Source organism: Oculina patagonica, chromosome 6 (assembly GCF_052425735.1).
Source record: "Oculina patagonica isolate OP01 chromosome 6, crgOcupat, whole genome shotgun sequence".
NCBI lineage: Eukaryota > Metazoa > Cnidaria > Anthozoa > Scleractinia > Oculinidae > Oculina > Oculina patagonica.
Window position 1 is genome coordinate 3,345,703 of NC_135763.1, and position 15,245 is coordinate 3,360,947.

Below are 15,245 nucleotides of genomic sequence, written 5' to 3' on the forward strand. Positions count from 1 at the left end.
TAGTGCAGAATGCACTATTGTGATGGTTTGTTGGGGCTGTCGTCCGCTAAACCCCTAAACCCCTAATGCCCTAAACCCCTAAAGCGCTATGGTGTAAACTTTAATAGTCAATTAATCAATTAATTAATTAATATCAATTAATTAATTATTCCTTGTGAAGGGGGTGGGGGTGGGGAGCACCTGACCGTACTCCTAGGTAAAACCTGGAGCACATCTACGTTACTTTCATATGAAGATCTCAAACGTATATATTTGTTTCAGAAAACCCTTTGCTCTCCTTGTGGTACTGCTCAACGTAATTTACACCAAACGCATGCGCAGATTAGTCTACGTTGTTTTCTGGAACTATCATGAACATCGCTTGTATTGCGTGTTTGCGGTAGGCTTCCTGCAGACTTCTTGGCGCCAAGTAAAAACCGCAAATTAATTAAATTAGATTTTGAGACTTTCACAGCGCTTTCGTAATTAGGTATGCACAAACTTGCACCGGGATTTTCGGCGTGAACACCTGATAACCAGGAAACAAATATCCTAGCTGTACTGCGTTTTAAAAAAAACCTGTCGAAAAATATGTTTTTTGATTAGATTTGTTTCTTTAGTTTTTGAGAATCGTCTTTCGTGCAGTCTAAACCGTAACTTAATTAAATTAAACAAATGTCATCGATGCCGCTGTAAAACAAACAAAAAACAAAAGTTTCATGTTATCGCATTTTCAAGGAAGACAAAAGTATTTTGTTACAAACGAACAAAAGTGTCGTGTTACGTTTGCAAAGATTAGCGTAAGGAACACCTGGGAAAGAATACAAGTAGCCTGTGAACAGTTTTTCCGAAAGTAAAATAAAGCAAATAAACACGAACATATATAAAACATCATACTTTCAATTGTTCCATATTGCATTCTGCACTTACCAAATCATCGAGATTTTTTCTACCATAGAATTATATTTGGAAACTTCAAGGAATTTTGTTGTCAAGTTTCTGTTTGAACCATGTCTAGATTGGAGACGCACCCTATTCAACCCTAATCAACCCTACTCAAAAGGCTGTTTTTGTGCGCTTTTTATTAAGCTTTTTAAACTTTTTTGTATTGCTCGTAGGCTCAAACACCAGAGAAATCGCAGAACTTGAAAGTCGACACGCGGCCGAGGTGGAGCGCTTGCGCACAAAGCTCAAATGGTATGCTGAAACCCAGACCCTGCTCGACCGTGATGCTCTGACACTCAAAAAGAAAGAGGAAGAGATAAGTGAGCTTAAAGAGACAGTAGCTCGGTTAAAGGCCCAGCACGGCCAGACAGTGGCTGAGAAAAAACAGAGGGGAGTGGAGAGAGCGACCGATGCAAAGAGGATACAGGATCTTGAGAGACAGGTAAAGGAACGCTTCGTGCAAACGTTTTGCTAAACGCTTAAAGAGGCTAGGTAACGGTGTTTTACGTAATTCTACTTATTTTCGTTAATTAAGAGCTCTTTTCGCTTTAAATTGGCAGAGCAAAAGTCTTTTATTGGCAAAATCACGGCCACATAACAAACAACGATGATTTTCGAGCATTGTAAATGACACTTTCATACAAATTGAGATAAACTTGAAAAACTTCGGGCCGACGTTTTCCAAGTTTACCCGAACGCAATCCGTTTTAATCTTCTCGAATTTTTCCCTTCCATGCCCCTTTTTGGCCTTTCTGTGTTTCTTCTGAGTTGTTTTACAGTTTAAGGCCGTTATTGTGATATTTTAGTTAATTCTATGACCAGTTGGTCGGTGCCGAAATTGCCTAAAATTGCATGACATAGCCCCATTAATAAGAACGTTTTGATTTGTTTATTTTCTTGACATGTTTTTGATGTATTTATCTTGGCTCTGCCACTTATTGACCTAGAAGATCTGGAAGTAGGGGTCTTTAAATTAATCGTGTAGTTGTTGCTCTTTGATTCGCTGAGAATTGTAGAAAACCAATCAGAGAGTGTCAGACTGTCGTCGCCGTTCACTGCAAGCTTTACTCAGACCGAGGTTTCTCTGATCTTCTTTACAGGTCCGTGAAATGGAAGAGATCATTAAACGGCGGTACCCAAACTCCTTGCCTGCTCTCATCTACGCGGCTGCCTCGGCACCAGGCCAGGCGCAGGCTGTGACGACCGAGTCACCTCGTAAACAGTCTCCGACTTATGCATTTCTGGAGAACCGAGTGAAGAAACTGGAGACTGAGCTCGAGGATAAAGACGAGGAAGCAAGTAAGAGAATACGTTGCATAGAACAAAAATACAATGCATTGAGGCTGGAGTACGAGGATAGGATAAAGGACTTAGAAAACGATTTACAGAGCGCGAATGAACGGTATGAAAAGGCGTCTCGATCAAACACACGAGCTAAAGTCTTTGAGGAGGAACTGCAAAGAGCACGTGAAGCGAATGATGAAAGAGTTCAACAACTTCAGACTGAAATTGAAGTTCTTCAGGACGCTTTATCTAAAGCGACAGCGCAAGACACTTCAGGCGGAAAACCCAGCCGTAGGAGGCGACTTGATCTAGAAAAACGACCTAGTGACGATTTAAGTAGCGTGATTCAACCTCTCAAGGATAATCTAGAAAAGAAGGAGTTAGAATTGGAGGATTTGAGGCAGACATGCAATCGATTGCAGCGTGAGAGAGAGCAGATGCTTGCTTTGGAGGGGCACAGAGTGGATCGGCACACCAGCCCCAAACCAGACATGCGAGTGGAAGAATTAACACAAGAAAATAAGCGCCTTAAAGAGCAGGTCTCTCAGCTGTCACTCGATATGGATCAACAGCGGGTTCGGTTCCAGGCTTCTCTAGCGGAGACCGAACGAAGTGCCCGGCTCTCTCGGGAGGAGGCAGCTGACCAGTTGGCAAGTGTACAGGCTCAACACAAACGCGACGTGGAACAGTTAAAGGCTGGATTTGCTGCTGAGCACGGATCTTCTAAAGTAGCAGAGCTTAAGAGCCAGCTAGCGGGACAGGAGATAGTTATTCAGAGACTTAAGGCTAAGATGGCCGATGTTACTGTTAATGCAGAGGCTATAGCGGCAACTAAGGTAAGGACAAGTGTTTTAGTTGAAGAACCTTCTAGCGCCAGTTTTTTACTCTTTAGAGCGGTTTTCACTTGAGTGTCGAAAGTACTTTGCGTTTGCTTTGGTTTTGCGTTCACTACGCTTGGTGATTGGTTTAAAAATTTCGCGCCACTTTCTCGGCCAATCAGGAGTAAAACCAAAACCAATCGCGACTCGCTCGCGTACGTTTTCCCGCGCTTCGTGCCAACTACATGTATTTGCTTCGAGTTTTGATTGGTTCCCTAGATTGTCTGTGTCGTTTGTGATTGGTTAGAGTAATTACTTTGGTTTTGGTTTTGGTTTTGGTTTTACGACACTCAAGTGAAAACTGCTCTAAGCCCCAAAGCTATTCCTAATGATGAAATTAGAATTCGGAGCAAAACTAGTGACCGTAACTGACGTCTGAAGCAGCTGAGGCCAGAATATCGCTTTGTAGGATTTTTATTTTTGATGAATCCATTCAATTTCCGGTCATAAGAATCGTTTTACACAGTGGAATCCCCGCTAACTGAGACCTCCCCCAGGAGGACATTCCGTCACTGGAGAACACTCCTTAAAACTCTTTCTGGTTCAAACGGTGTCCGCTTGTTATTGGTTTTCGCGGAAATTTTTTGAAATCCTGTTGAAACCCTAATTTTCCAGGCTTTTTTGCAATTTCTTTAAAAAGAAACACAGAACTGAGAAAAAAATTTTTTACTTCAAAATATATCTTGCTTGTTATAAAATCGTTAATGTAGATAAATGTGTTTAAACTATTTTTGGAATTGCTTATTCCAAATCGTTTCCTACTTTATGTTAGGTTCGTGAGGAGTCTCTCCAGCAGCAAGTGAATCAACTTCAGGCGGATCTAAGACGCGCTAAACAGATATTCACACCAGAAATGAACCACTTCGACTCACTGGAGACTAAAATAACTGCTCTTGAACAAAGACACTCTCAGAGAGAAGTAGACTTACAAAGGATTATAGAAAAAACGCATCTCACTGCAAAGATTGAGAAAGACGAAACAGAAGCAAGATGGCGGCAAGTCGTTCGACAGAAAAATCGAGAGATTGATAAATTTCGATGTGAACTGGACGCTATACTTGAGGTGCTAAGTGAACTGAAACGCCAGGGTGTGGTCATACCCTTGCAGAATGGAGGGGGGTTTGTGCCGTAAGAAATTCCTCTTTGATTGAAAAATGTCTGCACCCTTTCTTGGTCAAAACGTAAACCAGATTCAAATCTCAAGTCACCTAATATGATCCAGTGGGTGACCACCACCTAAACAAAAGCTATTGAACAAACATAAGGTTTTGTTTACTATGCCGTGCAATGTGACTTCATCATCTAAGTCTGTGGATGAAACCCGAGTTAAGTATAAGTATCGAGCCATTCCTATGACACTAACAAACCATTCCTGTCGTGTACTCTATTTATGGTTCATTATATCGTTATTTATTGATATAAAAAAAAATATGCATGTAATTGACCACTCCCCGAATGGGGCTTTTCAGGGTCAATGTAAACTAACTCTGAAACAAATATTGTAAATGATCGAAACATGATTAAGAATCCCAACTGGCAGGAGGCAGACCAGCTGGCTATTTACAAGCGTAGCCGAGGAGTTGAATTCGGGGCTACCGAAAACAACACCAGCTAGTGGTCAGAACGGGACTTGAACCCGCGACCTCCGGATTTCAAGTCCGGCGCTCTAACCACTCGGCCACGCTGCCTCCCTTAAATATATAGATATCAGTTCAGAGTCACTCACTACCATTCGTGTTTCACGGTGTAGAATTTTTGAAGAAATATTTCGAACACGAGAAAGGTGGTTAGCTTAAGTTTGTTTACAGATCGAACATCAAGAAGAGGGTTGTGTCTAGTTTGAGAATCATCCAACAGTGGCAGCCGACTGGCAACCTCGTTCCCAGGGTCTACTTCGCTTTTAAGATGGCGGCTGGACGCGGAGTGCCAGAGTCTTCTCACGACGAGTCGCCATTTTGAAAACTCGTCTTTGAGAAGACCCTGGGGACGAGGTAGCAGCAGTGGAACACCAAGAAGGGGACATTTAAAAAAGCGATTCCAAAGGTATCGCTTACAGAGTTAAGCGCTGTTGCCTTCAACCTCTCATGAGACAATTTTTCGAATAAATAAAAAAATAAAATAAATAAATCACTATATTTAAGTGTTAATGCATTTTACACTGAAAATAATTAAACAAATATGAACCCGGGATCAGCGCCCTTACCACTAGGCCACGCTGTCCTCGAAGCATGATCGTCGGCACGTGCCAATTTCCATATATAACTCGAGGCGCAGGAAAATAAAGCAAAAGAAATCAAATCGACGTTTATAAGAGACGAATCAATTATTATTTTTTCCCTTAGCCTCGAAGCCAAGTTGGAATTTTGATTTATCGAAATTAGCCTATTGTCCTTCGCTCACGAGATGACGAACCATCAGCGTTAAAGCTATATCTGTCTTGTCTCTTAATGTGAAGTCTAGCAACGTCGGTTTTATAAAACCATTGCGAGAGATCAAATATTACAAATCAAAATGGGTTTAGCTGCAACTTGACAGAGTGCCTTATTGCTTCCGCAATAAAGTGAAAGCTTCATACGGCTTAGAGTTAGTGAAAACAAGCTTCGTGCGCTAGGATTTCTGGGATGGTTAGATAGGCGGTTTGTTCTGGGCGAAATTTTCTTCCAGAACAAAATGCCAAAGCCAGTGAAATGTGTTTTTTGGCTGCGTTTACAACGCTGCAACGTACCTGACCCACGTTATTGGATTCCAAACAATGAAGATCTCAAAGCCTGAATGATAACAGTGTGTCTTGTGCCGAATTTGAAGCCATTCCGACGCCATTTAGCGAAGTTATTCGAAGTCGTTGTCTCCCCTTCTAAAAAGAAGGAAAGGCAGACCACTCCATCGATCGCTGGCCAGAGCTCACTCCACAAATCGCTCTCTCCTCAAAAGGAAAAGTCCCGAATCGCAATAAAACCAACAGTTCCATAAAGCCCAATAAATTTCACTCCACGTACGTGTGCTTCGGCGGTCGAAAGTCTCGTAAAGAACGAGAAATTTTGCTTTAAATTCGCCTATTCGGCTTTCCAGATGTGTTTGTGATCGATGGAGTGGTCTGCCTTTCCTTCTTTTTAGAAGGGGAGACAACGACTTCGAATAACTTCGCTAAATGGCGTCGGAATGGCTTCGAATTCGGCACAAGACACAAGTAAGCGATACATTTGAGGTAGGTAAACTTTATTTCAAAATAGATAGTTATTTACCCGATTTTAGAGAATCCGTGATTTTCCCATACATTTCTCTATATACACAAGCTGTCGCATACACCACGTATGTAGAGTCGGCCGCCCGAAGAGCTCTCAAAAACACATCAAATAGACGACTTTTGAGCTTGGGAAGCCTGTGGTTACTGTAGCAGTCAACAACTTCAAGTTTCGAATCGAGTAATTCGAGATACAAGGCGAAAAAACAAAGAACTTGTCAATCAATTTATTATTTACAAGACTGTTGGAAGAACAAAGTGTACTATTACTTGTCTTATGTACTACGCTTCAAGAAACAAACGTTACCATTGCCGCTTGGGATGTCACGCAATGTGAAGGAGCGTGGTGTGACCTTTTGTCACGTCGTTCACGACAAATGCCTTTTTTCATGCAAATAAAAACCTAGAATCCTACAAGAACAGCAGTTATTAGACCAAAAACCTTTCCTTACCGCTAGCAAGATAGGATACTATTTTCATTAAAAAAAGAAATGTTGCGTGGAGCACGTGAACTGTCTCGCATCGCTTGTTTACACAACCCTTAGGGTGCGTTTCTTTGGGAAAATCCAAAATTGGATCATTGATCTCAGATCACACGGATACTTTGCTCCCAAAGAAACGAAGAATCCGAAAACGGATTTTTTTGCCATGACAACCCCGTAAACACATTTCGCACAGAACATAAAATATCAGCACAAATTTATTTTCCGTCGAATGTATCCTAGCTAAAATAATTTAAGCATACAAAATCTTTTACAAAAACCACCCGTCGAAGTAGATCTTCTTTAGCGTTAAGCACAATGTGGCGAGAAAGCATCTGAGAGCGAAAATGATTGCGAAATGATCAGTGCAAATTTCACTCGTGACAATTTCAAAAGGATACAACTTCCGTAGGCACACAGTGGCTGTTCTAAAAAACCTGTATCCCGTTTAAAATGATACTACATACCTATCTGAAGCTACCGTTTCCTTTTATCGTGAAATATTTTTGTATTTTGATCGAAATAACCACCTAAAACTTTCCGTATGACAGTGTTTACAAAGAGCGAACCTGTATTTTCACAGCAAAGACCGCTGGGCCAAGGTACTTTTTTCGAATCCTTTCCCAAAGAAACGCACGGATCATGAATCCTAAAAATCCGGATTCAAATATAATCTGATGTATCCACTCGAAGTGTGGATTCTTCAGATCATTGATCCAAGATTAATCCATTTTCGGATATAGGTAAAGAAACGCAAAATCCGTTTTTGGATCAAGAATCCGGATTTGGATTTTTCCCAAAGAAACGCACCCTTACTTTTTGTGTAAAGCTTGTGTACACAACTCATCGAAAAACTTATTTTCTTTCAATGAGTTCTTTTTTAACCTTTTTGGAATAAGAACTTTTCAATAAGCTTTTACAAATAATTTCTTAGTAGCTTGCGTAGAAAGGCGGAGAAATATATTTTTCTGTTTACGAAATATTCACTTGAAGTCGGTGTTTTGAGAGGCGGCGAAGGACGTTATTTGAACCGACAATTAAATTATTTTGTCGCACGGTTTGGATATATGCATATTCTACGGTTCGATGTTATTTTTATTCTTTTCATGACAATGTTTTAGTTCAGTTCTGAATTCGACTTCGGTCTTTTGTTAAATATACTACTTGAGAGAAATGGAGCTGGTGAATTATATCCCGGAGTCCAAGACAAGTAAAACAACATGATCAGCGAACTTGTTTTGATACAACTCGTTGTGCATTCATTGTGTTTGGCAAAGCTGAAATAAATAAATAACCAGACATTTGATTCGTTTTAATATGCGAATCAAAAATGCTCAAGCCGCACAGAAAAACAAAAACTGTGGAAAGTGAGTCAAAAGTGTGAAAAACAAGAAACGTGACCTATGACCGCAGTTGTTCAGCTCATTAGATATGAAGATTTCAGCCGTCGTGATTGTTATTTCACTTTTCATCTACGCCACCGCTGCCTTTGAAGTTGTTCCTTGATGTATATTTTCCAGCCACCACACGTTCTTCGAAAGCTGTGTCAAAAAGACTTCTAGATTCAAGAATAAAGTGCGACTTACTCGATACTGATCGAACTTCTGGGTTTACTGCCTTGGCTGCCCATCTCACCGAAACTTCGGATCCTCCGATCACTGTCGAAAACTTCCGAAAGCACTAACCCGAGTTATCACGGAAAGTGACCCCCCAATCGGAAAAAACTGCATGACAACAATGTGTAGACTTTAAAGTCCACACAAAAATGACAAGTTTTCTGGATCTTTTATCAATGACGCCATTTTGTACTTGACCGCACCAACCAGAAGCGCTCAGTCACCTAACCGAGGCTTTGAAGTGACTCACCTCAGAAACAAATCATGTGACAAATGTTTTGCTTAAAACTTTTAATTATCGAGCTCAATTTTAACATCAGTCCCCAGCCAAAGAAACAAAACACTGGATCGTTGGGACTTTTTCGGCATCGTGAAAGAAAAACACACGATACAAATAAGACAGTTTTTAGAAGGTCGCGGGAATTTACCATCCCTGACGAGTTTTTCGTTTGTGTTTTTTCTTTGGCTTCGGCTTCCAAATTGGTTTATCACTGTCATCTTCAGCGACTGATGTCTGAGCAGATGGTTGCATTTCATCTCGTTGTGTAACTCGTCTAGTTCTGCGGACTATCAAGGGTTTCCTGTTAAACCGGAAAATAATTACTATAAAGATTATAAAGCGACATATAAAGTACTGTTAAGCAAAATTTCTTGATAGCAGTACACGTGGTGGTGATGGTGGTGGTGGTGGTGGGGGGGGGGACGGGGAGGTTGCCCCACTGTTCTTTCAAGATGGTGGCTGAGGCCCAGCCGCTATATTGAAAGCGAAGAAGACCCTGGGGACGAGGATAAAGCTGTTAAGGCTGATTCCGCCTAAAGGAGGGCATGGTATTTTTGGTTAGCTTCCTTTACTATTTATTTACTATAAAGGCAGCCGCACCGCGCTATGGAAAAACATAATGCGAACTGACGTGTGAAGGACCCAACGGATTGACGGAAGCCGATCCGGATAAAGTCGTCCGGCATTGCACAACAAGTCAGCTAACGCAAGGAGTCGGGGGGCGGGGAGGGAAGGGGGAGAGGGGAAGAGGACTCCCATATGAAAGGGATAGAGCTGTTCGTCGGAAAATTCGAAATAGACCCCTGCGAGTGGCTCAAGGAAAACTTGAGCTGAACCAGTGTTTACAGCTTGAACCTCGTTCCCAGGGTCTTCTCGGCCGCAGCCGCCCCCTCCCTCCCCCTAAAAAATGGTCCGTCCCTAAAATAAGAAAACGTTTAAAACGACTCTGGTTTAAAATAAGATTTAGATGTTAGGCGTAAGCGGCCGCCGCCGTGAGAGAGTCTTGAATAAGCTCCCGCAATTCCTGCTCACCTTCTTCGTCGTAAGTAAGCCACACCATGGCGATACAAGCGGTAAATTGAACGAGTGAAAGCATGGACAGCCAAGGCAAAGATAAACAGGTGAAACAGGTCCAACCAGGTCCAATTCTGCACTCGGTACTTCAGGTTTGTCAGTTGATCTAACAAAATATAAACGGACAAAGAAACAGGCAAGCATGAAATTAGACTACTGGTAGTCTGCCTTTTCTTTAAGGTCTCTTAGGGTCGGAGCGCGCGGTTATATCAGAAACGACATCAGGAACGCGAGCAAACTGGTTGAACTGGCGGGTGGATGAGAAGGGGTTTGGGGCGAGACGAGTTTTTCCTCCATCGCGCGCGCACACTTGTCTCGCCCCAATCCTTCCTCGCGCGTCTTAAACCCTCCCTAGCCTCGCACTCCCTTACTAAACTTCGAGATAAAAACAGACTGCAAGCAGTGCAAGCATTCTAGCATGAAATTATCAGGAAATACAGTGGCGTTTTCTATTTAACGGTTCCCGGTTGCTCAAAGCACGATTAAACTAATATAGGATTAGCATGAATTTTGATTTCAGTTATAACTTTTCAGTAGTGATTGTCTTTTAGTTTTTATTTTAGCAAAATGTTTAAATTGCACTTAACATTTCTAGTAAAAATTACTTTTATTACACTGTGGAAAAATTAAAACCTCGGTTAACTTTTTATCCCGGCTTAGCCTTAATTAATCGAGTTTCCGAGTTTCGAACAACTTCGTCATGTACAATATGCCTTGCAAACTGGTTCGCAAAATGATTGAGGCAGACAGACAGACAGACAGACAGTGTCTTTTAGGTATTTAAATATATATTCTAATTCCAAACTCATCTCTGCGCACTATTGTTAGGTTTAAGTTTTAAATATAATTTACACAGTTCACTTACTTTCCATAAATTTGTAATAACCGTTGAAGGTTAATCCTGACATTATGAAACTACCATTCGAATATGAAAGAACAAGCTCACTGTACTCTCTTTAATTCCAACTTTAAATCCTGAAGTTTCATCTCCCAGACAGATCGAGCCTATCATTTAAAATGAAAAACAAATCTAATAAGTAAAAAACTCGCAACAGACTTTCAACCTACATAGCCCACACGATATGGGACTTCGTACGTACCTGTCCACAGATTCGCGTGGTAAGATCCGCAAACCGTTCACTTCATTCAACGTATTGAGGAAGGCTTGAATTAGAAGCTGTCAGCACAATACACCAAAGGTAATTATCCTCCTCTTCAAACAAACTTTGACGTTACAATGGCTTTTTAACCATGAGCTCGCGCTGTGACGTTCTCGCCGACGCTTTGTTTTACGCGCGCGCGGGTTTGTTTTCCTTTTTTTCTGAACTCTCTGACAGTCCTCAGTTCGGGGAGTGCTGAGCTACAATGGGCAGCAAAAGTAGTTGAGACAGTTGGCTGAAATGAGTTCTAATTCCAATAAATTAATTATTTCCACTTCAAATCCGGTGTAATGAGGACTGCACACAATGGAATATCACTGAGCGTGTATAGCCACAACACGCGTCATCATTATAATTAAGAACGTTAAGGGAACACAAATTATTTATTATACATCGTATCATTGTCACATAACATATCATCTCGATAATGTGGTTTGTACGAATAAACCATAAATATAGCTTAAGCGATGGTTATTCCCTAATTTTAACTACGCTTTCCAAGTTTTTTTTAATGCGGTTACATTTATTGAAAAATGTTTCAGCCATTAAGGAATGGCTTTTTGCTGTTTAGTCAATAAAACGTTATTTTGTCCTTAACCCTGAACACGAATTAAATTACTGACAACGCTACTCTCTTTATATTATTATCATCGATTGCCTTTTTGTTGCGTTGCATCGCAAATTCTTATTTTATTTGATCCCGTGCAAAATGCCGATTATTCACAGCCGTTACACTCGTTTCGTAACCTGGAGATCGTGGCGGATTCTAGGAGGGCTTTCGTTTCAATTCGCACCGTACCGTAACTGAAGCGTCGTCCTCTGGGTTGGTATAAAAAACTCTCAGAGCCAAGTCAAGTTTCGATCTGTGTTATCTCGTGCTACACAGACAAAATCAGCGCTAAAAAAGGGCCTTTCTTTGCTTTCTTTTTTAATCAATTCATGTAGTTTGTATCACGAACAGACAGAATCGAAGGGCTTATTTTTGCGTCGAAAGCCCGTTTGTAAAATTATACACATATTTTCACTAGCTATACGAGTCAGGCAAAACTACGGAAAAGCAAATATTACGAGCACTCTGGTTGAAAAGAAAAGTCAAATTATCTCAGGTACGTAACGTTTTTAATCTCGTGTGGACTTTCAAGTGAGTGCTTATTGATTTTTTATAAAAGTTTACCGAACCTTGACGGGCATGTACTAAAACCCGAAACAACGAAACGAAACCACCGAAACCGCCGAAACGAGCGAAACGAAACCGCCGAAACAACCGAAACGGTCGAAACGAGCGAAACGAAACAAAATTACCGAAACAAGCAGAACTTCAATATTTCGCCACCTACCGTACTATACACTCAGTTTAGGCTACTATACACTCCGGTTAGCCTACTATTCGCTCTGGTTAGCCTACTATACACTCCTGTTAGCCTACTACACACTCCAGTTTGCCTACTTTTCACTTAGGTTAGCCTACTATGCACTCCGGTTAGCCTGCTTACGGTTAGCTCTCAATTATTGTAATGGGTTTTGTTTGTTTTGGTGACTTAGTTTCGTTTCGCTTGTTTCGGCTGTTTCGGTTGTTTCGGCGGTTTTGTTTCGCTCGTTTCAGTGGTTTCGTTCGTTTTGGTCGTTTCGTTTTGGTGGTTTCGTTTCGTTGTTTCGGGTTTTAGTACATGCCACCTTGACGTGCTTTGGCTTCAATTTGAGTGAGTGGGCGGTTAGGCTTGTCGTTTTACCGCCGAGAAGGCTACGAATATTAATACATAATAGCTTCGTATGTAGTGTGCAAAATATAGGCAAGCTGATAACAGTTATCACATTAAATTAGTATCCACTTTTGGTTATTCCGTTTCTCTTTGCAGCGTTGTTGAAATTAAAGCTCTTTAATTAAATGCTCTTTGTGACTAATAAAAAATCGTGCTTCATAAATTTGAAATGGCAAAGAATAGCACTTACATACAGCAAACGTCTTGCAGCAATTTCGTTCTTATTTTCCATTTTCAATTTCTCAGTTTTCATTTTTCCCAGACGGGATAATTTAAAATACGAAAAACAAAAGAGTTTCTAAGAGCAAACTTCGTATTGAAGAATACATGAGCTTTGGACACAATGGAATATCGCTGAGTGCAAATAACTACTACCCGTTCATCATAGGTCGAAACACTGCTAAAAGATGGCTTAAAATGAAGATGGTTCTTAAACTAACACAAATCATCAGTAATTATCGCCTGATAACGTTGTTTAATGGATAAAAAGATAGACAAACGATCAATTGTTCTTGCCAATTTCAACCACACACTGATTCGAAGTCTGCCATTGTTCACAACAAGTTGGAACCGCATCATGGCTCTTTGTGTTTAGTCACAAAGGCATTTAATTTCGAATTCCATTTTCGATATTTCAGCAATCCTGAATTTAAGGTCTTATTATATCTTTTCAGTCGCCGGTTTCATACATGCTTTTTTTGCCGGAGTGTGCACGAGCTATCGGTAAAATATCGGTTAAAATCAATGCCATGATTAATTCTAAATTTTAAATTATATATCTACTCTACTACGAACTCTCAAAGCCAAGGCAGGTTTTGATTTATAAGAGTATTTGTTTCACGTAACCAATTAACGTACGTTTCGAAACAGTTTTACTGTTTGAGGAAAACAAGAAAATAATTATGAATTGGCAGTTTTGAATATTCATGCAGATAGCTTTGTAGACAGGTACAATATCTCTGCCTAATTCTCGGACGCCTATAATTCTGGACACTTCACTTTGACTTTTCTTTATTCTTCGCAAGCAATATTTTCATACCGTCCCGCTTTTTCTTTGTAACTTAAATTTAATCTAACCCATTGTGAACTAAAATATCGATTTTTTTTTTCACGCAATAACAGACAGATCTGCTTGTCCTCCCCACTGAGAAGTTTCGTCGTCTTTGTTTAATTAAAAAAAAAACGGAACGAATTAACGTAAAGTTAAGAAATGTGGTAATGGTTGTCACACTTTACTGACTCTCTCTATAGCTTTAGTTTTCGCTAACATTTATCTGGGATGTAGTTATTTCTAGTTTTTCAACTCCACAATTTTTATTTAAAGACTGAATTCTCCCTTCCATACTAAAAGAGAAACGCCACTGGGCATACTCTGTTTCTAGGCAATTTTATTCTAGAGCAAGTAAGCTCTGCTCGGTTATCGCACGTGAGTGAGCACATTTGCATGTATTTTGTCGACTTTTAGCAATTTTAATGTGATTATTCCTCGTTGTTTCGAATCTCAAACGTAAAGTTCGTTTTAAAAATGGTTGCTCCTGTACAATTTTACGTGTGGTTACATTTATCTGATAAGTAGTAGTTTCTAGTTTTTGAGCTCCACTTAGCCTGCGTGGCCGGCGTTCAAAGGGGAAGGAGAAGGGGAGTTCGAGCGTGAGGTGCGAGGAGAGAGCGCGAAGCGCGATCGGACCTTCTCCCTCTTCCCCGATCGCGCTTCGCGCTCGAACTCCCCTTCTCCTTCCCCTTTGAACGCCGGCCACGCAGGCTAAGCTCCACTGTGTTTTTAATTTCTAAAGAGAATTTAATTTAAACACTGAATTCTCCCTTTTATAGAGAAACGCCGCTAGGCATGCATTTTTTAAAAGTACTTTTATTCTGGCGCTAGCGAGCTCCGCTCAGTGATCGCACGATCAACTGATCAACTGTCGACTGCCCGGCTTTAGTTTTGTGTTTATTTCTCGTTGCTGCTGCTTTTCAGAATTTCTAGTATTTTGTGCATGTTTTTTCTTCCTTGTAATTTACGTTTAATCCTAGGTATCGTGAACTGAAATATCGAAATATTTTATGTAAATGTGCTTGGTTCCCCTACTGTTAAATTAAATGAAAAACAAAATGAACGTAAAGTTGCGAAATCGGAAATGTGGAAATAGTTGTTAGTCATTAAACTCTTCCTGTGTATATAGTTTTTGATTTCGTTAACATTTATCTGATAAGTATTTTTTTTTTGTCTTTCAGCTCCCCTGATTTTAATTCAAGAAAATATTAATTTAGAAAACTCTCGCCACTAGGCATGCGCTGTTCTTATGCAATATTCTGGCGCTATTAAGCTCTGCTCAATAAAAAAAAGAAACGCCGCTAAGCTTGTCCTGTGTCTATGCAATATTCTGCGCTAGCAAGCTCTGCTTAAAGATAGAGAAACGCCACTATATTCTAGCGATGAAAAGTTCTGCTCAATAAGAGAGAAACGCCGCTAAGTTGTGTTGTTTCTATCAATATTCTGCCACTTGAAATCTCTGCTAATTAATAGAGAAACGCAGTAGTAATGTACT

At 40.5% G+C, this 15,245-nt stretch overlaps 3 protein-coding genes and 1 non-coding gene across 4 annotated transcripts in view; 1 reads left to right on the forward strand and 3 right to left on the reverse strand.

The window, feature by feature from the left end:
* Positions 1-15,245, reverse strand: part of LOC144656155 (coiled-coil domain-containing protein 81-like) — a 53,654-nt gene that overhangs the window by 19,381 nt on the left and 19,028 nt on the right. The window lies entirely within an intron of this gene.
* On the forward strand, positions 10-5,213 carry LOC144656242 (centrosomal protein of 162 kDa-like). The gene is made up of 4 exons (XM_078516483.1): positions 10-25; positions 1,098-1,366; positions 2,025-3,044; positions 3,859-5,213. The coding sequence occupies exons 1-4, from the start codon at positions 10-12 to the stop codon at positions 4,216-4,218; spliced, it is 1,665 nt and encodes a 554-aa protein (XP_078372609.1). The 3' UTR covers positions 4,219-5,213.
* Positions 4,702-4,774, reverse strand: Trnas-uga (transfer RNA serine (anticodon UGA)). Its single transcript has one exon. It is a non-coding gene; the product is annotated as a tRNA-Ser (tRNA).
* Positions 8,702-11,029, reverse strand: LOC144658990 (uncharacterized). The gene is made up of 4 exons (XM_078519513.1): positions 10,880-11,029; positions 10,645-10,784; positions 9,738-9,885; positions 8,702-9,006 (listed from the first exon to the last, which is right to left on the reverse strand). The coding sequence occupies exons 2-4, from the start codon at positions 10,685-10,687 to the stop codon at positions 8,850-8,852; spliced, it is 348 nt and encodes a 115-aa protein (XP_078375639.1). The 5' UTR covers positions 10,688-10,784; positions 10,880-11,029; the 3' UTR covers positions 8,702-8,849.